We start from the raw sequence: 23,320 nt of genomic DNA on the forward strand, positions 1-23,320 counted from the left end.
GTGATTCCCTGTTTAATAACATGATGGCCTTACAAAATAACTTTGTAGAACCAAAACGAGTTATATTTGACTGTTCTTGCTGACAAGAAAGGCTGTCCTCTCCTCCTCAATACTGGAGCTGTGGTTTATTCCCAACTGCTTGAACAAGCCTGAGAATCCAGCCCTCAGCCTGTGAATAGCTGCCTGTGAGCCTAACTGCTAAAAATAATATTTAATTTTTCCTATCTACCACCTCATTTTGAAGAACGTGAATATTGTTTTTGACACAAATTATTAATTTCTGTTCTACAATGCCTGTGCACTCCATGTGTGGCTGTGCAGGTGTGTGGATGTTGTGGGCTCTACTTGCATGCCACTGTGCTTTCACTTCTCCCCCAAATGGTTTTGGAGGAAATGATGCACACAAAAGAAGATGGCTATGAAAAGAAAATCTGTTCAAACAGAGGAAGGCTTGAGAAAATGGTGAATGTGGCTTTAAGTGTATGGGTTCATCTGGCATGTTTCGTGACTGAATTGTAGAAATTTTTATGTTTCCTCATCCAAAGTCAAATTCTGAATTCCTATGGGCTTCTAGAGCCACTCTTGCTTCCCCTTTCTCTCCCCAACTTCTTTCCTGTTAAACACAAACTCTCAGAAACCAAGGAGTATTCTTAAGAAAAGGGAACAGGAAAATTTTCCTTTTGCCCAACAGCTCAGAGCTCCACTTTCAAATGCTGCCATCACCTAAGGCCAGGCAGGAATCAGTTCCTTGGGAATCAGCAAACTGCTACTGCTCCATGCCCCAGGGTATGTGCAGCAATATTTATCTAGAAACACTCACTCCAGCAGGCAGCAAGAAACCCATTTCACTCTACATCTCTAGTTCTTACTCCACCAAGGCCCTTGTAACAAAGCCCTTTCCCTTCCTCCCTGAGCCCACGAGGATGAACTCACCCGGTTGCAGAGGCCATGATGCAGCCCCCATCTGCTGGAAGGGTGGTACAGCAGCCATCAGAATCGTGATTCATGCCCAAATTGTGTCCCATCTCGTGGGCAATGGTAGCAGCAACACCAATGGCATTATCAGAGTGGTCCTGTGCAAGGCCAAAGAGGCACCTCAGCATTTTACCTGTGCCTGTCCTGGGCACCTCTGGGTCGATGGGGTGGGGGGAATTTCTCATTTGTACATGTAGAAAATATCTCCTGGAAGTATTCCTGCCTAAAAGCAGGTGAGTGGAGAACTTCACAGGAAATATTTTATCCCTGGGCTTTAGGAGCATCTCTCCCGTGTATTCACTGCTGGCAGGAAGTTTTATATTGGGGACTGGCAATTACTCACCATGTTTACTCCTCCTGACTGGAAATCAGAGCACATGGCCATCACGGGAGCCAAGCCTACTGTGGTACCTTTGAAGGGCACACCCCTGAAATCAACCAGAAAGAGCATGAAATGGCCCTGAGGCACTGGAGGAGCAGGCAGAGAAATGCAGTGCACAGCTCCCCACACAGTGTCAGGGGGACACATTGTCCTTATAGTGTCTGCCAGAGCAGGACATCATAGCAGAGCTACAAAGCCTTTAGGGCTGTTTATCTTGGACTGCTACTCTGTTTTGTGGGCCAGCCAGACAACCCTATTTTTCATAATGGTTTGGTTCCAAAAAGTGCTCCTGCTGAGCTCTGCAACAAGCACAGAAAAGACTAGTTCTGGATCCTTAGCTGAGTACTGTTTGTGGATAATTAATTTACCATAAGCCTGATATTTGCCAGCCTGGGGGTTGGGGATTTGAGGGAGTAGTAGGTAACACCTCTGAGGTGCAGCCACGCTCTGCTCCTGCCTCTGAGCTGGAATTCTGCACCACCCTGAAATCTTTGAAGTGGGAGCCCTGGAAATTGTGCTCAGGACATGACCAGATGGAGAGGAAGTACAGTAATGTTAAAGCGAAAAAAACCCAACCAAAGAAAACAAGGAAAAAGGCATTCTATCTCCACATTTCAACCCCACAGGTCCTCTGACTCATCCTGGTGGATGAATTTCCATGGAGGAGGTAAAGGAGATCTGAGAGCTGCTGCAGCTTTTTCTTCCAATGCCATCTGCACTGCTGGCCAGGCTGCTGGCCCTGATGGATCAGTGGCTCCCATCATCAGCTGGCTCCCAGCACCAGGGCTCTGTGTGTCAGTGGGGTGGGCTAGGAATGAATGCTGTCCCCAAAGCCACCTTGAATCCTGGTAGGATATCGTGGATTTCCCACCCACCCAACCCACTCGTCAGAAACAGGGGGAATGAGCTCACGTGATTAGCTGGGCATTATCGTGTTTTCTGTGCAGCCTCTCTTTGCTACTCCAGGCCAGAAAGGACTTGAGGGTGGAGTAGGGATTCTCTGTTACATCACATTTATCCCCATAATTCCAGATCTCCAGCCCCACCAAGGCAATCCGGATATTCAAGGCCCTGTAAAACTAAGATACAGAAAAGAAAAGAGATGACAAAATGAGGACCACAAATTTATTTTACTGTGTTTTAAAACTCAAATATATACTGCCAATTGCTACTAGAGATCCACATGCCCAGCAAAGATGCTTGCTCTGGATTTCAGCTTAGTGCTGAGCTCTGCAGACAGAAATGTGCAACTACCTAAACTCAAACTGAAACAGAGACATTGAGCTTTCATTTTTGAATGATTGGCAAAGACATAATCTGAAGAAACAAAGACTGACATCATGTTTCATATTCCAACAGTCAAAATTCCTGAAAAGAGTAAGGAAATTATCTTCTGCCATGCCAAGTGCAAACAGGGGAAGCATTCATGAGTAGTGGGGTGAAGGGAGTGGTGGAAGGAGTTTAAGGGGAGCAGAAAGGAAGTAGATCTGAAAAGTAAGGAAGTTTTACTTCAGCAGCACTAGACACCACTGCAGGGATCACTTCTGAAAGCTCCTTCCAGCTCTGCTTCCCAGGTTTTCTACCATTTCAAGTGAATACCTCAGTCCCTTTTCAAAAAGCACTACTTAGGTAACAGTTTTTACAGAAATGCAGTAAAACACAAGGTGCTCATGCTGGCTCCAAGGATTGGAGATCCCCCCACGCTGTTCTGGATTTGCAACAACACAATTGTTTGGCAGGCACTCTCCCCAAGCCACTGCCAAAACATTATTCCCTCTCCCAAAAAGCCAGGCTTCCCCTGGCCCAATTAATTCTCATATTTTATGATCTGGGCCTTGCTTTCCTCCTTTCACACACACAGTCTCACCTTATCTACGTAATTAGCAGCCTCCACTAATTTCTGCCTTGTTGCTTCGATGCTGAAGTGATGTTTCTGAAACTGAACAAAATTAATGCGTCAGACAGCACAAAGACCACTACAAAGAGCTGAAACGTGTAAAATGAGCCCCATTATTCTGGAAATAAGAAGGGAACTATGAAGTGAAGTCTCCCTGCCCTGCACATCTGACTTTAGGCCCACCTGTAGAGGTATATTCAGAATTTAGCCCTGCACACCATGGCAGTGATGCTACTCATGGTGGCACACCCAAACTTATCAGTGCCCCCAGAGCTGGGGGATGAAAAAGAACAGGCAAATGTGCCAGGTAAAGTGTGTGATAACAGGACTTCACGTCTGAGGTCAAGGCTGCTGGACCTCTCATCACATCTCACTCATCCAACCAATTTTCCTACTTCAATCACCTGGCAGTGAATGAGTTAATTTTAGCAAACTGTTTGGCTCAAAGAGTTAAAGTGGCAAAATGTTGAGATTTTTGTTTAACAAATGACAAAACCCTGGACTTTTCTTTTAGTCAGGGACCCAGCAAAGAAATGACATTTAACAACAACACCGTGAGCCTCTGTCCCAGTTTCTCTGATCAAATGGTGATCAACACATGGCAGTTCCTGGGTATTTTGTGTTTTCTCAGTTTCCCTGGTGTCCTGCTGCCTAACAAAGAAACCAAAATAGGTTCTGCCTCTTTAGCTTTGCTCAGAATAAATTATAGCCCAGAGCACTGTGTGGTTTTCCCTGCTGGAGTTTCGAGTTGTAAATTATGGATAGGACCAGCCTGGCTCCCGTCTGTGCTGGAGATTAAACAATCAGTAAAACACTGTGTGGTTTGCACTGTCAGTGTGTCTGGCCTGTCCAGGCTGGGGATGGGGGAGGGATTGCTGACTTCACTCTCCTTCTCCCAGATCTATTCTGTGATCTGGAGCCTTAAAAATGTCTATTTATATATCTGCTAGCAGCTCAGAGCGGAGCATAATCATGGTTATCTTCTCTAGAGATTAAGTGTACTGCAGTTAGAAGCACATCACTCCTGGAAACCCCCAAATTTCTCTATTCTGAAGGCAGACTCTCCCAGGCATAACTAGGACTGACCACTGCTACCCTGGGAGACCAGAACTGACCCTCAGCCCTCCTCCAAATCTGCATCTCTCCCTGGGCAATGGTGGCTGCCAGGACAAAAGTGACCAAGACACAGCTCTCCCTGTCCACTGAGAACCACTGGGATTGCAAAAGAAAACTCGCTGAGCCCCAGCAGCCCTCCCTGCCCCAGGGGATGCTGCAGGTGGGATGCTCTCTGCCCAGTGCTCCTTGGGGATAAAAATCTCATTTCTTACCTCTGCATAATCAGCCACGAGCAGGAGCTCCACATACTTTGTAGCCTGCAGAGTGTCCCGTTTCACCTGCAGCAGCAGCAACACTGGGTTACTGGGTTACTCCCCCAATATTCCCCAAGAAACTCTTCACAAAATATATGTAGAGGTCATTTTTCCCAGTTTGTTTCTCACTGGCTGTTCACCCCACCCCATCATGCACAGGGCCCTTCAAATGTGATTGATTTAGGGCAACCAAGGTCAGTATACCCACAGCAAGTGGCCCCAAGCCTGTCCTCAGCCCCACCTTTTGTTCCTGTGTGGGATGTAGGAACAGCTACAGCCCACCACAGCCCTCAACACTCATTGACTTCTCTGCTGGAGCCACTATTTCCCAACCAGCTTGCTGAAAACCCCTCCTAAATGCTCTTCATTTCACTTTCCCAGCTATGCTCCTAGGGAACAGCAGGGCTGGGAACAGGTGGGATATTTGGAGCATCGTGCATGGACTCAGGCTGAGCCCTGCTCACCCTCTGGCCCGGTGATTTCATCCCAGCTGTGAAGCTCCTGAGCCAGTCTTCAGCTGCATCCACAGTGCCCTGGTAGCCACAAGCTCCTCCCTGCAACCTCAGGTTGTCCACCCTGTAAATCAAGTGCTGGTTTGGGCTGTCAGGAGCTGGCTCCAAGATATAGCTGGAATTGCTGCTCAATATGATAAGCCCCCTGTTGAAACAGGAAGCAATAAAAGGGAAAGTTGATTACAATCACAGCAACTGGAGACAAATCCTTCTGCTGCTGCTGAGCTCCCTTCTGACTCTGGCAAGACACTTATCCTTACCAGGCCAGGCAGTTCATTAATAAAAAGGGTGGGAATATTTTGAGTTCAGAGGGGGAAATCCCTGACCTTCCATATATTAAAATCCATTCAGTGGGCCCCAAACATTGAGAGGTTATTGGAGCATGTGCTGCAATCTGAAAAGTTTAATTTACAGCTTTTACTTTAGGGAAAGAAAAAGTGGAAGCTTTTCTACCAATAGAAGAAATTTGCCTTTAACAGACCTGACCTGAAAAATGTGAAGACATTGTTTGTCAACAGGAAAAGCAAAGTTCTCCCTGGGTCATGCATATATCCAGATGGTTCTAGATTTCACAATGAGTACCTTACAGCCAGGAGAGCTGAAAATGTGTGCGTGATGCCCTCTAGAAAAAGTGTGGCCTGATGGGCACTACCCACGCTGTGCAGGCTCAGAGTGAGAACAGCCACGTGTGCTCCACTCCTGTGCCTCCCTAGCAGTAAGAAAAAGATATCAAGGAGCTGCCAGCAGACACTGAGAGCTCAGGGGTGCAGGAAGCCTCTGCACAGGCACACTGAACATCTCTGTCCCTCTGGAAAGCAGAGCCTAGAAAACACAGGCTGACAGAAGCACGGCCCACCTGCGCCTGCTTTTGCTTTTGGAGTGTTTATTGCAAGCCACAGGTGGCTGCACTGTCCTGGTTATCTCACTGGGCCCTTTGGCCTGTGCTACACTCACTGAGATGTCTCAGGTTTGCTTTGGCAGGGGCTGTTTCCTGGCTGGAGCCAGTCCCACCAGCACAGCTTCCAGCAGGGCTCCAGAGCAGATGACCACTAATGTCAATAAAGCCCGTGTGATGTTTTGGAAACAAACTCTGAGCTGGTGTAAATGAATGCAGCTCCTTGGTTACTCCTGGCTGAGGATACAGACCCCCTTTTCCAGCCAAAGACTCCATAACTCCCAAAATAAAGGTTTCACACACACAGCCCTGGCACCACCTGGGGAGAAAGCAGAAAGCTCCTAAGCCAGGAAGGAGCTCAGACTTGAAGACTTTGCCCCAAAACACACAGAAATTTGCCAGCTGTGAGAGAGTGGGAGAAGGTTTCTGCACAAGTGTGGAGCACTGGGCTGGGACGGGGTGAGTCCTGTCCCTGCCTGTGACAGTCACAGCCCTGAGCCACCACCAAGAGTCTTCTGCTGCAGTGGACTCAAACTCAGCCACAGTGGCAGCACACAAGGGGAAGGGTCCTGGAGCTGCTGAGGAGGCCATGGCTACTAATGACACCCCAAATTCTGCATTTTCCCCTTTTTGTACACAGCTTGGGTGGCCTTTGAGAGTTCTCCATCCACCCGGAAAGAAACAGGGCAGGCAGGGCTGCTGGGAGCCGGGCAGCAACACCTGACCGGGGGCATTCCCGGGGCATTCCCGGGGTATTACCGGATTCCAGCGCCGGCAGGACTCACCGCAGCCCTCGGCAGGTGCTGAGGGTGACGCTGGAGCGCTCCCAGCCGCGCACGGCGCCGTGGTAGAAGCAGTGCTCCTGCAAGGCAGAGAGGCAGGGTTGGCGCTGCCCGGTGGGACGGACACGGCACACATTTAGGGACACATTTCGGCGTCGCCGAGTCCCGTGCGAGCGCTGCAGACACTCCCCGGTCGCCGTTCCCTTTCCACTGCCTTTGGCAGCTGATTATCAGCGCTAAATCTCCGTGACTCCGCTGCGAAATTTGGCCTTTGGGCTGCCAAGCGCCGCCTGCGCCCCAGCATCAAACAGCATCCAACGGCATCGAGCAGCTCCTTGTTGGCAGCAGAAATGGAGAGCCCCGGGATGGCTGCACGACCCAAAGCTCTCTGCCTGGAGCAGGAGCTGCCCGTCGATGGCAGCTGGCCCGGGTCGTGCCCCCAGGGATGTGGCTGCAGCCCCAGGGAGGGTGACACCGTGGGCAGTGGGGCTGCAGCCCCGTCTCAGGGCTGCTGGTGGGACAAAGGCAGGCTCTGGAAGGGACAAGGAGGCTTTGGGGCAGAAACGCCAACATATTCATTCTATGCCTTCCCCTCACCCCGGGGCAGCAGTAGGAAAGATGATCTCATGGGGATTTTATCTCTTATTTTTGCTTTGTGACCAATGCACATCTTTGTGCTGCTGCAGCAGGGGCAGCCAAGCCTGGGTGAGATCAGTAATTTATGGGGTTTTTATTGAACGGCAGCTGGCTTATGGGGGCTGCTTTCCCCAAAGGCTGGGAAGGTCCCCAGTGTGGGGGGAACTTGGTGGCAAAACTAAAAGCAAGAGGGCGAGCAGTGTGAGGAATAAACAATTCCCCAGCACCCAGAGAGAGGGGAGCAATGCTGGCTGCTGACCTTGGCTCTCATAACAGAGCTCAGGCAAAACAGAAAGATGTTTTTACCATTTTTGGGGGATGGAGCAGCTTTCCCACTGGAACCTCCCAGATCAGAAAGCTGGACTGCCCTCCCCTTTAGCTCTAAGCTGTGGGGATCTGTGCTCTTAACAACAACAAAAAAAAAGGCTCAGGAGGGAGAGGTTCACCTGCTTCTCCAAGCCCAGCCTGGTGTCCCGTGCAGGCACAGGGGGGAAGGATCTCTGCACTCACCGTGTGGCTCAGGGGGGTGCTCTGGGCTTGGCCAGGGTGGCTGTAGTGGGTCTCAGTGTAGCCTGGTGCAAAGAGGTTTCTGCAGACACAGTGGAGGGGGTGAAAGGAAGGCAAAGTTAAAAATCAAGATGGTAAAACCTTTCTTTTGACTTGGATTTCTGCTTCTTAGGGGTGCTGGAAAATCAGCTGGAGCCAGCTCTTTCTGGAGCCAGTGTAAATATTCCTGCTGCTGTGAACCACTGCTGTGGATTTGGGGCAGTCACTGTTTTCTACCCATTGTGTGAAACCAGCTGCAACACCCTGAGAGGGCAGGTGAGAGACAGGGATTCACAGGACACCAGCTGTGCTCTGCTCTCAGCCTGTCCCTCCTGCCAGGACTTGTCCAGGGAGCAGCTCCTGGTGGCCCAGGAGCCATGGGATCCATGGCAGGACCATCACCATGGCTGTGGGACCTGTGCAGAGCACAGTGTGATGGCAGAGGGTCAGAAGGGGGGGGCACAGCTGACCTGGCCATTTCCATCTCTCCACTGCCCTGGCAGGAGCTGAGCACCTCTCACGGAGCACATCCACTCCTGGAAGGGCCCCACAAGCCATCCAAGTGCTCTTTCAAGCCATTTATTAAATTAAAACAATAACAGAGAGCCTGTCCCTGAGTTCAATTAGACACCAAGATCCAATTCCAACAGCTGCAAGTAAACAATTCCATTTTTACATGAGGACTTTTAAAGACCCAGCATCCCAACCTAATCACTGACCCTAATGGGGGTCAGTCTCTGCACAGAGTTTTCTTTCTATTGCCAAATTATGCCCCAAATTATACTGGGATTAAATTCAAAGCACCAAGTCCTGCATAGCAAGCACATCACAGGCAACATCTGGGTGCTAGTGTGTGTCCTCAGCTCAAACCCAGACTGTGTCCACTGCCCAAATCTGAGTACAGTCATAAATTAATCTGTATCTGCATTTCAACTGCTGCCCAGAAGCTGGTTCACATCTTTGTTATGGGAAAATGCTGATTCCCCAATTTGAATTTGTTCATGTCATCCCCATGTACACAATATTCTCCCTGTCTTCAACCCAGGATCAGACCAAAAGTCTATAAAAGGAGCTCCTGTGCTCCTTTAGAAAGAAAGCATTTTGATTTTGTTCCAGAGGAAACAGCCTTCCCCTTCTTTTTAAACATCTGCATTTGCTAAACAGTGATGTAAAAAGTACAGCAAGTCAAAATCTGGGCCAAACCAAGAAGGTCATATCCTGTGTCCATCTCAGCAGCCATAAAATGTAGGTTTAAAGCAGTTTTTTAAAACAGTAGTTTGTCTTGCAAAAATTTGGAGAAGGATCACAGACATGCCCTATTGATGAAGCACTCCTGCAGCAGCCCCACGGTGCTGTCAGGCCACCAAAGTGCCACATTTGCCACCCATGAGGATGCCACATGCACCCTGGGCAATGTGCTGTCAGATGCAGCTGCAGCTCAATCCCTTTGCATCCCTGATTAAAGCATGTCATGCAGCAGATTTTAGAACTAAACTGCTAGAAAGTAGGGGAAAAAAGTTTTCTTCTTTTTTTGCCTGGTTTCTTTAAGCCGGATGAAGAAAGCTGCATCACAAGCAAACACAAAGATTTTTCCATCTTAGCTTTTGGTACCTGTCAGTCAGATCTTATCAACCTTGAAAACATCTCTGTTTATAAAAGGGACTGGGTGCCTGTGATATCTAATTAAATTACCCCAGAACAACAGGAAACAAAACCTTTTATCCGTGTTTGAAAGTGCTTCACTCACCTGGCCTCCAGAGGCTCAGACAGCTGAACAAGTACCCACAGCTTAACAACAAACAACTGTGTCTGATAGCATCTGATGTCAGGAAAACACCAGCTTTTATCTGAACTTTGAAAGTTCAGCATAGCCCAGAAAAGCTCATTTTGAGTCTTTCTGATGGGTTAATTCTTATCACCAGATGCTGTCAGTGATCAGAAGGCAAGGTTGCTGTGTTCAGCTGTCCCAGGTCTGTAAATCCAAGATAAGCAACATCCCACAGAGCATAACTCCCTGACTGCAGCAGCTTGCTCAGCAAGAGTGCAAGAAACAAATATTTAATCAACAGATTGCATTAACTGGCAGGAAATTGCCTTGAGCAGTGCTCTGGCAGGTATCTGGTGTGTGTCAGGGGCAGACAGTAAAGCAGTGTGATCTGCCCTGTGCTATTAAAGCCAGACACCAGCCCATGGATTTCCAGTAGCTGAGGCTTTGCACAGCCTGCTTGCTTCATTCCCAAACAAACACTCTTGTGTTTTCCTCCTGCTCCTTTATTCTTGGAAAGCATTAGCCATGAATAGCCACTTGATCTCCCCTTCAGCATCCCCGGGAGGCTCCTCGGAGCCGTGACTGCCCAGGGAGGGCACGGGATGAGGCCACAAAGGGTGTGCACATCCCTTCCCACTCAGGCTCCAGCCCCTCCTGGGGTGGATTAAGGAGCTTTGCCTGAATTTTTAGGGACACTTAGGCAGCTGCTCAGCTGAAAGCCTGTGTCATCTCCACGGTGCAACTTGCAAGCCTGCACCAATTGACTCCTGCTTCCTTTTCTTAGGGTCCCTAAGAAAAGTCCAGTTTCTTATTCTGACCTTGAAACAGTCCTGTTTTGAAGACAGTTCCCAGCCTTAATGCAGGAGGACCCTGGGGCTCTTGCAGCACTGCCAGAAAGGGCTGTCACAGGGGATTGATTGCACAAGGTGTGGTGGGGAGGGCAGTGAGGAAAGAGGAAAAACAACAGAACATCTTGCAACACCCTCGGTGCCTTATTTGAGCCCATAAAATTTCATTCCCAGCCTGCCTCACTTCTTTAGCAAGCACCAAGCTTTACACCAAACTGTAAATAAACAGCAAACAAACCTTCCTGTCACCAAGAGAGCACCAGAGTTATCAGCCACTCTTGACTCTCTTTTCCACATGTACCAGTTGCTTGATAAATAGCAGAGACACCCATACCCCAAAACCTTCTCTGACAAGAGAAAGACACCATCCCTGCCAGGCTGAACAGCTAATTCCAGGGGAGCTCAGCCCTGCAAAGCACTGATGAATGTTTCTAGAAAAACACAGAGTTTACCTCCTTGCTAGGGAGGGAAAGTTTGGAAAAAATGGCATAATTTGTTTTTTTCTTCTTAGTTACATTACATGCCTCTGTAGTGACTGCTTCTCCAGCAGCTCACGCTGAAGCTGCAAAAGTCTGGATGCAAAATAACATCACTTAAAGGCTTCTGAGATCCAGTCAGGCAGCTGGCAGATCACTAGCACACATCATCTTCCTAAAAGGCAGCGCTGAGTCTCTCATTAGAGGAGTTATCAGCATGAAGAATGGATGAAGTCAGAGAAAAAGCTGGTTTGGGATGGGAGCACTCTCCTTTGCTAAAGCTGATGCAGCTGCAGCTGGTTTGGGGCCAGGGGAAGCTGCACAGGAGAGCTTGGGATGTTCTAGAGGAGCCTCACACCTTTCCAACAGGGACCAGCTTTCAGCAAGGTCAGTCAATCCCCAGCATCCAGCTCTGCCTCCAAGCTCAGGGTGGGATGGGCTGTTCTTGGCAGGGAGTGTTCCCTGGGAAGCCCTGGGAGCCAGGTTGAATGCAAGTGAGGAAGCCAAAAGAAGGGAGAGTGGCTCAGTGCCATCATGTACAGATGGCTGAGCAGTTCCTGCTGATGGCTGTCCTGGAGCCACGTCCTGGTCCCGCTCCAGCCTGTCAATGATATCATTGTTTGACACAAAGCCCTCCTCCCTGTGCTGCTCCCTGCACGCAGAGCTGGCACACGGGGCAGCCTGGCTCTGCTGGGACCGGGGGTCACACACTGCACTCCTGAACTGAGATGGTTCTCAGCAGGAGAGGCGGGCTGAGGGCAGCTCTCTTGGCAGGCAGCTGTCCCTGTGGCACTTGGGGACAGGGAGAGGACATGGCTTTCAGCTCCTCTGCTGCTGCTGCTGAGGAGCAGAGAAGCAGCTGGAGGAAGAGGGGCTGCGCGGCACACCCAAACACTCCCAAAAACAGCAGAAGCAAAGCTGGAGCCCTCCCTGCATGGCCACGTCCTCTTGAGGGAGTGCACCTTTCCCAGCTGCTGGAGAGAACCTCACCCTTTTTTTCCTGATAAATGGGAGCAGTTTTGCCTATAAAACATCACTTGTCAGCACAAGCCTAAGAGGATCTCAGGGCTGCCATGAACACACTCAGTTGCACCAGCCTGAGATCATCCACAGGCACCCAGAGTGCCTCAGCAGCACTCTGATATTCTTACTAATTAGAGCAAGAAGGACTTTTAATAATTTGGTCCCATCAGCAACCTTGTTTGGATTGATTTCACAGAGGGGCTGGTCTGCATGGACAGCTGCCAGCTTAGAAACACCCAGCAGTATCTAGGAGATGGACATGGTTTTTATTTCCTCACAAGAAACAAAAGCCAAATGGTCCATGAGGCTCTCATGAGAAACATTGACATTGATTTTTCAGTCATGGACCAAGAAAAGCGGAGCCTGCAGTCTCTTACATCTCTTTCCCTGTCCCTTTTCTCAAATCACAAGAAATCTGTCCAGCCATGCTGACAGCATCTGGGGGTGGAGGGAATTGATTTTCCCAAGAAACTTTAGACATGAGATTTCCATCTACAGTTTGTGGTCCCAGTCCATTATCTCTCAACAGGATCCAAGTAGGGTAAGAAGGGGAATGTGAACTCTTGCCTCTCAGTTACTTAAATGGTCCCTAAAGCCAGAATTTATTATCAAAACCTGAAGTGGCCCCATCTTGAACACCACCAACACATGACTCATGACAACACAAGCAGGCAGGCCTGCTTTCCATATCCACCACTAGTGGGAAATGGGAGATTTCAATCCTCTGGAATATTGCAGTCAAAACCTGGCACTTCATAAAACCAATGAAATCCTTTTTTTTTTTTCTTGGTGAGTTCCATCCAGATGAATCCTGGAGCTCTTAAGCTCCCTTCCTCTAGAGCTTTTGCTAAGAACATGTTTATTGTGTAAACAGAGCAGTTTGGAAGGAAAAAGTGGCTTTCCAACTGTTGAGGTGGAACTAAACAAGCCATTTTTAAGGCTTGGGAAAGCATCACAGACTAAAGAGTCTCCATCCCCTTCTCCCACCCACATCATCTGTGGCATTCACTGTGTAAATTGTGTTACAGGACCCAAGAAAGATTTATCACATAGACCCTTGACTTACCAATAGGAACCATAAAGGAAAAAGGAAATGAAATAAATGGAAAACTGGCTGATAATGAGTCAGTGCGCACAAAAGATTTAAAAGGTTTAATTTCCAGGTCTCTTCCTCTCTGCCTCACACAGAGGAATCACTGAATATCCTGAGGGAATCAGGAAGCTAAAAAGCAGCTGTGGCTTTCCAGATCCCACCCCTGTTTTTCTGATGGTTCCAAGAGACAGTAGAGCAGGATAAACTCAATTTTCCCTTTGCATAACCCTTAACCCCTGCCCATGAAGGAAGCCCATTAGACATGGATGATGTGTAGCCCATCAGTGGAAGAATCTCATATATCCTTCCTGCTCAGAAATGGGCAGCAACTTCCTCACTTAGTTGGTAGAGAGGCCCTGGAAATGTGGAAAAGCAGGAAACACTGGAATACAAGTGACAGACAGATTTTTTTACTGCAGCACTGAGAGCACCAGGCTGGGTGGGAGCTCTTGTCACCTATCCAGGGTGGGCCAGCAGCGCTTGGAAATGATGCTGCTTCCGATCAGAGTGGAAATAAACAACAAAACAACTTTCTGTTGGCTCCTAAGGTCAGACCAGGTGAGCTCTGGACCTCCTTTGCTGTGTCCTCAGGCAGTTCCTGCACATCTCCACCGGGGCTTTGCCACCCAGTGCAGTGGCCAGAATAAGGAGCTGAAACAAACAGCACCAGGCAGGGATAACCCCTGGAGAAACTTACAGTACCCTTGGCAGGTGAGAGAGCCTTTCCCAATCTGTTCTTCCCATGAGAGAGAGGAGAGAGACTTTTTGCTCCCTTTCCTTCACTAAGGTGAGAAGCCAAATTCCATGCAGGTTTCTGCCGTGCAAATGGGAGCTCTCCTCTTCTAAGGAGGAAGGCTCACCCCTTCTAAGAAAAGGCTCACCCCAGGCAGTGCTGCCACACACATTGAGAGGCTCTCAGCCTGTCCCTGCTTGGCTCAAAGCTGCTTTTTATTAACAAATGCAAATGCCTTTTTTAAAAAGTCACTTTTCATCCAAAGTTTGCAACTCTGATTCTTCCGCTCCTAAGCCCCAGCCAAATTTAAAGCTGCTTTATAGGCAACTCTCCATATATTTGTTGTTTGTGCAGCTTTGAGCTTTCCAATCCCACAGCTGCAGGACATGGATTTGAGTCATTTAAAACAAGCCAGAGTCATTTGAGTGATATATTTTGTCATTAGCCTGAAATGTAAGTGTGCCATGAACTCTGCTTGAAACTCCAGTGTGTTTCTGACTTCTTATCAAATTCCTGGACAGGAAATAATGCAATGTTTACTGCTAATGCAATAATTGTATTCACAGATATATGAAGCCCAAATGCAGATGTGTGATGAGCTTATTACAAAACACTGGGTTGGGCACAGCTCTGAAGCAAGATATGCAATAATTTCTGTGTTTCACCTCTGTGGATGAACATGATGTGCTTTTCATATGGAATAGGAAATTGGATGGTGTGAATATTTCTTCCACATATTGAAACTAGAATGTTTCTGCCAAAGCTGGCATCCCTACCAAAGTACAGATTATGACACTTCCCTCACTTTTTAAAGCAATGTTATCAATTGTCTCTCCAGAAGGAGAGTGGGGAATGTGCAATAAGGCTGCCTAACCCACCAAGAACATCACCTGAATGAACCCAGGGACAGAGGGAGACAGAGCACAGCACCAACCTCAGCAGCAAAGCTGATTTCCAAACATTCCTCTAAATTGGAAAAATTAAATGGGCCATTTCTCTGAGGCTTATTTTAGTTAAAAAAGCCTCAAGTACCTGCCTTGAAGTTGCAGTTCTCTTATGCCCAACTTCATGTGAATTTGCAGCCTGGAGCTTACAGGTTTTGCACAGCTTTGAAGGGACACTTCCCACTTGGGGAATTTCACTTTCTCTCCTGGGGCAACAAACTTGGGCAACAAACTCTTCCCAGAAGAAGTCCTGGATGCTGCAGCAACTCAGCACCCCAAACCTGACCCAAAACCTTAGCTTCCCCTGGGAGACAAGCACGAGCAGTGATGAGCTCCTGGGGGCTGTGCAGCAAGCCCAGGCTGGGCTCTGCCTTGCCACACACTCTTCAACAAGGAGAAGAGGTTTGTCTCCTCTTAAAAGTGCTCTGTGGATGCTGGTAAATACACAGGGCTTCATCATTCCTCTTTCAGTTTAAGTCTCTAAACTACTTCAGCACTTTCACAAGTCTCTGAGAAGTGGAGCCCTTCCATTAATTGCATTTTGTGATTGTACCATCACCTTTTTGAGTAAGGACTTGAGACCTAGCAAGACTCCCACATGAAACACTGCTATCCACTGAAAATAAAAATTAAAAGCTCCAAACCAGTTGGTTTTCAACCCAGTACTATTTTATCAGCACTTGTAAAGGAGACCCATCCTGCAGTGCAAGTGTGTGCACACACTTCCAAGCCTGTGTGTATACATCTCAATGAATGAAAAGGCACTTCAGGAAATAAACACAATGGGAACCTTCTATTATTATAACTCTGTTTACTAACACCAGCAAAGGGTTTTTCTGCGCTGGAAATAGCACAGCACCGCTCCTGCAAGCACCTGCAGCTTACATCACTGAGCTTGGAGCTCAAACAGATCAGCTCAGCAAGGATCCTTTCTCTGGCCAGCTTTCTGTGCCAGAAATATTCACCTTTGCACAGCAACTGCAGAATCAGCAGGGCCTGGCAGTCCTGGCTGGAGACCCCCAGCAGCATCAGAGGTTGTGCTGCTTCCAGGCTCAGTTCAGACCTGGGATGGTGCCACTGCCATCAGCAGCAGCTATTCCACCAGACAGAACTGGCTTAGCAGTGCTCATGGTGCCTGGTCTTGTTTTCCCAGCTGAAACACACTAAAAGATGCAGAATTGAAAGCTGATTCTGTTTACCTCTACACAGGTGCATGACTGCCTGTGAAAAGCTTCCTGTTTTGGCAGCACAGGAACTCTCAGTAGGTTTTGTAACTTTTTACAGAAAACACCTCATACTCATCTTCCATCAGCCATCACATTTCAAGCTTTACTGCAGAAGGTGACAAAAAACCCCAGTTTTCCTCCAGAACACCCTGACTATCACTTAGGTTTAGGAACTGCCATCAGAACTAGTAAAATCTTCTGACACTTCACTCTTTAGGGAGGAAAGCTGAGCCCTCAGTCTCTGTGGTTGGGATGCCCATAAAATACATTTAAAATATAAACAGTGTCATTATTCTGATGCTATTATTCCTACTGATTCTAATAGACAAACATTTGGTTGTATTTCCATAGATAAATCTTCAAACCCATTTAAAAATATATAAATAAAACACCAACAGGGCAAGTGGACTGCTGAGCAAAGACAAGCTTCTTGCAGCTAAATTCCCAGCTGCTATTCCACTGCTGGAAACTAATGTACTCACAGGGCAGAAGGGCTCTGGGGTGGCCTCCAGACCAGAATCCTTCTCCCCACCTCAATCTCCTGCAGCTTCAGCTGAATTCAATATGCATCACACCCTATGATAGCACACAGCATTGCTCTCACATGCCTGAGAGGAGGCTGCATTTCAGTTAATGCAAAAACAATTTTTCAGTCTGCTTTAGCATGAAGGGCACTAATGGAATTGAAACTGTCAGATCACTTCTCCTAGGAAGCAGAGAAGGACCTCTTTGGAGCACAGCAAATGAAATCCTCATTAGAGTCACACTGACTCCAAAGCACTGAGCCATTTAGTAAATAGGGAGCTTCATATCAACAACATTTTCCAGTTAATGTAGGAAGAATTATGATGCAAAAATAAGTTTACACACTGAGGGCCGGGTCACCATCTGTTTTTTTGCTGACAAAGCTCTGCTATAATGTGCTCCTTGGCAGATTAACATCTGAGGGGACTCGGAATAACCTTGAAATCCAGTGAAGGACTTCCACATCCTGTCTTTATCAGAACCCTGCTGAAGTCAGAGGAGGTTTTCCTGTTGACCTCACTGTAATCCTTATTCTCTATTTAAGTGGGATCACAATGCAGGGCACAAGCACACTTACCTATTCTTCTCCAGTTCCAAGACGAGCTCCTGGCCTTCTGCCTCCACTGTAACTTCAGCTCGGAGTGGGTGCTGTGTGCAGGGGAGAGGGTGCCTGTTACTCATACATCATCCTTATGAACACATCCACAAATACAAACTGAAATGGCAGCTGACCTTAAACCACCCCTTCCCTTCCTCCTGCTTCAGACCTGGAGCGATGGGGAAGGGAAGGGATGCGCCAAGGCGGCTCCCAGCTCCAGGCACGCTGCTGCATCCCACAGCACAGCCATGCAGAGGCAGGGAGCAGTGCAGCCAGCTGCTGGGATGCTGTACCTGAGCTGGAGACATCACCTGGTGTCTCAGGAGGAGAAAAGTGCTCAGGGAAGGCAACAGGTCCTGGTGCTGGAGTGCTTGGAGGTGCAGTGGGATGGGAAGAGCTCCCTGCACGTCCCTCTGCTGTAGATTGTGCTCAGCACAGCATCACAGGACATCCCAGCTCGCCCCAGAGATTGAGGAGTCAAATATCTGAGCTAGCTAACCAAAGCTTCCTTTGTTGTCCCAGCAGAAAGGCATTTTTAGGAGCCTATTTCAGGACGAGAGGAATCATGCCTCTTCCAGAGATTCTCACTTTGTTCCTTTACTCACAGAAAGTGCCAGTGAAAGGCAGGGAACAGGGACCCTTGGATGCTTCCAGACTCCAACCATTGCACAGACAGAATTTCAGGCCTTCCCAGAGCTTGCTGGTTTGAACAGAATGCTCCCCAATTTCTTAGTGCATTGGCAAATGCATACACTAACCCCCCCCCAAAAAAAAAATTCCAGAGACTTAAAGCATAAAATGAGATTTTTAGAGGCTCTGGGGTCTGCAGTTTTATACCTCCCTCAAAGCAAAACCACTACATAAAGACAGCTTGGGGTTTCCAAGTCTGAATGCTTTCTTGTAGAGAAAATGGATGAACAAATTTCCCAGAAGAGAAACAGCTCATATTAATACAACAATGCACTTTATTCAGCTGAAAGAAAAGAGAAATCATGAGGACTGGTGAAATTATTATGCCAGAGTATTTTCTAAATCAGTGTTGGAGGAGACTTTGAAGAACAGAAGATTGAAAGTGAAAGAAGGCAAGGCTGACTGAATGGGATGTTCTCTCAGCCCAGAGACATGCCCACTTGCCATTTCAGCAAATACAAATATCTCTTTTCATCAGCTCCCTGCTCATATTCTGGGTTTTGCTCATCGTTCCTTCAGTTTCCAGGACATGGCATCAGGCCCACGCAGATGATGCAAAGCAAATTAATACATTTAGGATATACAAAAAAGGGATAATTGCAACAGGCAGAGCTTCTTTCACTAAATCACAGGTGCACGGTTCATCTGAGGGTAGGTCTGTGCTTCACTCACTAACATAAAGCACTGCAAGGCTGCCTTGCTCATAGCTGAGGGTCTCCACCACCATCAAATCTCTTCACAAAGGTTCTGCTAACATCATTATTACTAATATCACCCTCCCTCCTCCTTCAGTAATCCCACTGCCTCAGTCCATCAATTGCTGTGTAAATGAAACATCCCAGCTGTATATAAGCTTTGCTAACACTCATTTCAGAGCCAATGGGAACTTGCCTGAAACAAACCAAGTGTGACCCCTGAGACCCAGCAAATTTATATGAGGGGAAATGCTCTCCAGATGTATTTGCATCACTATCAATAACAGAACCAAAACCTGCAGGCAGTATCACAAGGGCATTTTAAAAAGAACTAAGATCATGAGAGAGTCATTGTAGGGTTTTTTGTGTGTAATAGGACACAATGATAAGTTTTAGAAAGTCTCATATTATGGAAAAGACCCAACAATAAATTCCCAAATAACACCACTATATTCAAGAAAAATTGCCCATGTCCATAATGCTGAGCTTCTGTTTTTTTCTGGTTCACGGTGTAAAAACACCCTGTGGACTTTCCTCTTTCTCTCAATCCCACAACTGCAATCACTTCTTCATTGCAACAAGCTTGGGAAGGGAAACTGTGTTTTGTGTTTCATGTTATCTGGACCTCAGTGATTGTCAGTGTGGAGGCTGTTAAAACATTCCTTCATCCACCCATGGAACAGCAGCAGGAGTGAGATCTGTATTAACACAGATCTGTCTGAGACACAGCCAAACCCACCCGAGAGGCTGGCTGGCTTTTCTTGCCTAGTGAAGCACCCTCACAGCTGGGATTCACAAAACCAGAGAGTGGTTTGGGCAGGAAGGAATCTTAAAGACCATCTTGTTCCATCCCCATGCCATTAGGCTGGAACACCTTCCACTAGGAAAGATGGCTCCATGCCCCATCCAACCTGGCCTTGCACACATCCAGGGATGGTGCATCCACAGCTCCTCTGGGCCACCTCTCCCAGTGCCTCATCGCCTCACAGTTAAAAATTTCTGCCAAATATCCAATCTAAACCAGCCCTTTGTCAGCTTCTGTCACTCCACACCCTTGCAAAAAGTCCCTCTCCAGCTCTCTTGTAGCTCTTTTAGGTACTGAAAGATGCTACAAGGTCTTTCCAGAGAGTTCTCCAGGATGAAGAACCCCAACTCCCTCAGTCTGTCTTCACAGGAGAGGTGATACAGCCCTTGGAGCATCTTCACTGCCCAGCCCTGGCCTGGCTCCCACAGGTTGATATGGTTCCTGTGCTGGGGATCCCAGACACAGCACTGCAGGTGGGGTCTCACCTGACCACAGTACAGGGTCAGAACCCTCCCCCTTGACCTGGCGGTCACACTGATTTTGGTGCAGTCCAGGACTCAGATGGCTTTCTGGGCTTATCTTCCCCTACAGCAGATTCTTCTACCCAGCCGTTCCCTAAACGCCGCCGATGGTGCGGCCCCTCTCCCCTTCCACAGACACAGACCGAGGCTTTAAGGCACGGCGGAGAGCAGGGGAAATGCAGTTCCCAGACGCACCAGCCAGATCACACAGCCTTTGCTGCGATCTGCAGGAGCTGTGGCAGCTCCTCGCTCATCCGCACAGCTTAGCAAACCCCAAACGCGCATCCCCAGGTGCTGCGCTACCCGCGTCACCCCCCCTGTCCCCTGCAAACAAAACGGGCACCAAGCGCCGGGCGCGACCTACCTTGGGGCTGCCGGGGCCACCCGGGGCTGCCCAGCGCGGCACCACCACCTCGGCCTGGGGCCGCACCTCGGCGGCCGCGGCTGCGGAGACAAGAGGAGCGGCTCAGCATCCCGGCCCCTCCGCACCGCGGGGCCGGGCAGCACCAAGCCGGGGCGGGAGAGGAGAGGGAGCTCTGCGCTGCTTGTAGGAAAAGCAGGAGCATCCCCCAACCCATCCATCCATCCATCCATCCATCCATCCATCCATCCATCCATCCATCCATCCATCCATCCATCCATCCATCCATCCATCCATCCATCCATCCCAGGGCTCTCCGCAGCCGGAGCTCTGCCGCACAGCTTCGGCCGGGCATCCCGCACTCGGACCGGGCACCCCGCATTTAGATCGGGCACCCCGCATTTGGATCGGGCACCCCGCACTCACGGGGCGGCGGCCGCAGCAGCAGCGAGAGGGCGATGCCGCAGAGCAGCCCCCGGCCCCGCATGGCTCCGGGCAGGGACCGCTCTCCGCCGCCGCCGCCGCCGCCCTATAAACCCGCCCCGCGCCGCCTCTTCCCTCCCACCGCTCCAGGGCTCCGGGTCCGCCCCGCAGCCCCCTCCTCTCTTGCTGTCCCTCCTCACAGCCCGGGATACTCCCGGTGGTCCAGCGGCTCTGGGGCGCGGCTGCGCTGGGCTCTGTCCCCGCTCCGGGGCAGGGGGAAACCTGATCGCCTCCCTGGGGTTCAGTCTGCAAAACCTCCCCTCCAGCGCCTTCGCCAGCACGGAAATCCATTGTGCCTCCAAAGCTAGGAAAAAGGGGAGAGCTGCGGGAAGGAAGGAGCTCAAGAGCTGTTTATTTAATCGTTTGCTGTATTTATGTGCAATCTTATCATAACTGATCCCGTGGTTCCAGAGACATCCTAAATTTCTCCATTCCTGGGAAATACATTACTCCTGGACAGCTGAAGGGATACAGGATAGAGTTTTATGTGTTTTTATAAAAGGGCAAAAGCAAAAGGATGTTCTCTGCCTCCCTCCCCTTATGATCGATGGGAGGGCCAGGCTTGAGGAAGGAATATCCAGAGCTCGTATTCCCGGTGTTGCCCTTCAGGGATATCCAGCCACTGCCATGAGGCTCCCAAAGGAGCATCCCTGCCTTCTCCTGCATCCTTCAGGGCTGAGCCAAGGCTTGAAGTCCACACATCATCTCTTTGCTGGGCCTCTGCCCTTCAGGTTGCTGAGCACTTGGGGGGCTGCACGATGGCTGAGTTAGCCCATGGGGTCGGGGTCACAGCAGGACAGGAGAGCTCAGGTTAGTGGGGCCACGCTGAGGTTACCAGCTGCAAACACTGGGGGACTCCATGGTGCTGTAGGAGCTCCTTGCACACGCTGAGCCTACAGAGACCAGCTGCCTTCCCTGAGTCAGTGTGTGGCTCTCAGCTCAGCTGCAGCCCCACTCAAGGCTGCAGGGTTGGCTGCCACCATTTTTATGGGGTCAGCTCTTAGTGGCAGGAAGAGCCATTGCCTCTTAGCCACACTCTTCAGACAGACATTGATCTGCATTTCCCATTCAACCCTTTCAATTCATCTCCATGCTTCAAGTGTCTGTGTAGGTGAACCACCAGGGAAATGAGAAATGGGGACAATTTGCATGAGGAGAGGTTATAAGTGTAGAGTGTATAAGTAAATCAGGCTGGTAGGAAGTGAATACTCCCTTCAAAATAAAGGTTTGCCAGATAACAGTAATGATCTTGTCCAGAATATTATTCTCTTGTCCAGAATATTATTTATGCTATTGAAAAATCTAATACCTTTTATACTGAAGCTTTTTGCAGGCTCCTGCCAGGGCTGCCCAAATGAAAGGTGACTGTTCCCTTTTGCTGATACCATTTTGGTTTATATCTCACAGATGTCCCCTTTATCCCCCAGCACTTCACAAACTGAATCTTTCCCACCTTGTGAAGGTCAGTTTATTCCTGGCAGATGAAACTCAGGCACTGTAGGGACACCTAGAGGGAATAATCAGGGTGAGAGGCTATAAGTGACATTTTAGCTGACCCATAGAGAGGTCATGAATTTTCATGGCACAACTAAATCCTCTTGTTTCAAAGAGCAAAAAATACATGGGCAAAATTTCAGCTCTTTTCTAATCATATGGAATATCCTGAAGGGAAATCTTGATTTTTTTTTTCCTGTGAATTCCCCTACTTATTTATAGCTGCCTGTAATATAGAAGAAAACAAGGGCACTATTGTGCATGCCTATATTATAAATAAGTAAAAATGCAAGCCAAATTTAGACACAAATTTAGCTACCCTGCTTTCATCCCTACATAAAACTTCTGCCCACCCAAAGGAAAAAAACCCACTTTGATGAGGAACATGTATGCTTGTACTAAAAGATTGTCACAAATCTCAGTACCACAAATCTTCACAGAGACTGCTCCATATATTTTTCTAAAAGAAGATCAGCTCAAAAAAGCACAAAATGGAATAAAATGAGCCTTATGTAAAGATTATTAAAATATTTAGGCCAACAATTCTCTGCCTGTGATTGTTTCCAGCACTCAAGTATCATAAAAATAAAATATGTGTAATATTTGCATTTGTTATATAGTGATATTTTTACCTTTGGATCTTGGTAATATGAGAATAGATATCTCACTTGAAAACCACCAGAAACTTCCTGTATAAAAATATATTGACAGGCTGTGCAGTGGTTATATATAGGTTAATATATATATGAAAAAAATATATAAAAATAAATAAAACATATAATTTACATTACTGAGACATTGTTGTATGGAAAAAATCCAGGGTATTTTAGCCTTATTAACAGTGCTCAAGTGCTGTAATGGTGTTTCCTGCACAGGGTGAGTCAAATCCTGCCTGTGCCCACCTGTTCAAAATCTCTTCCCCAAAGTCAGTGGGACATTTTTGCATTTCACAGAACAAGGTCAGACTTCTGGTTATCTAAGAATTACACAGGCTCAGACTCATTTCCTCCAGGATCCAAACTGTCTGATAAAGAGTATCAGC

At 48.2% G+C, this 23,320-nt stretch overlaps 1 protein-coding gene across 1 annotated transcript in view; it reads right to left on the reverse strand.

The window, feature by feature from the left end:
* Positions 1 to 20,794, reverse strand: part of ADAM19 (ADAM metallopeptidase domain 19) — a 29,564-nt gene extending 8,770 nt beyond the window's left edge. Inside the window, exons 1-11 of the mRNA XM_084215833.1 lie at positions 20,728 to 20,794; positions 20,305 to 20,384; positions 17,209 to 17,279; positions 7,960 to 8,038; positions 6,817 to 6,893; positions 5,089 to 5,281; positions 4,583 to 4,648; positions 3,225 to 3,296; positions 2,270 to 2,436; positions 1,319 to 1,403; positions 934 to 1,073 (exon numbers count right to left, since the gene is read on the reverse strand). Of these exons, the coding sequence (XP_084071959.1) occupies positions 934 to 1,073; positions 1,319 to 1,403; positions 2,270 to 2,436; positions 3,225 to 3,296; positions 4,583 to 4,648; positions 5,089 to 5,281; positions 6,817 to 6,893; positions 7,960 to 8,038; positions 17,209 to 17,279; positions 20,305 to 20,384; positions 20,728 to 20,788 (1,091 nt within the window). The 5' untranslated portion in view covers positions 20,789 to 20,794. The remainder of the gene's footprint in view (positions 1 to 933; positions 1,074 to 1,318; positions 1,404 to 2,269; positions 2,437 to 3,224; positions 3,297 to 4,582; positions 4,649 to 5,088; positions 5,282 to 6,816; positions 6,894 to 7,959; positions 8,039 to 17,208; positions 17,280 to 20,304; positions 20,385 to 20,727) is intronic.
* Between the last annotated feature and the right edge of the window lie 2,526 nt (positions 20,795 to 23,320).

This window comes from Fringilla coelebs, assembly GCF_963513975.1.
Source record: "Fringilla coelebs genome assembly, chromosome: 15".
Taxonomy (NCBI): Eukaryota; Metazoa; Chordata; class Aves; order Passeriformes; family Fringillidae; genus Fringilla; species Fringilla coelebs.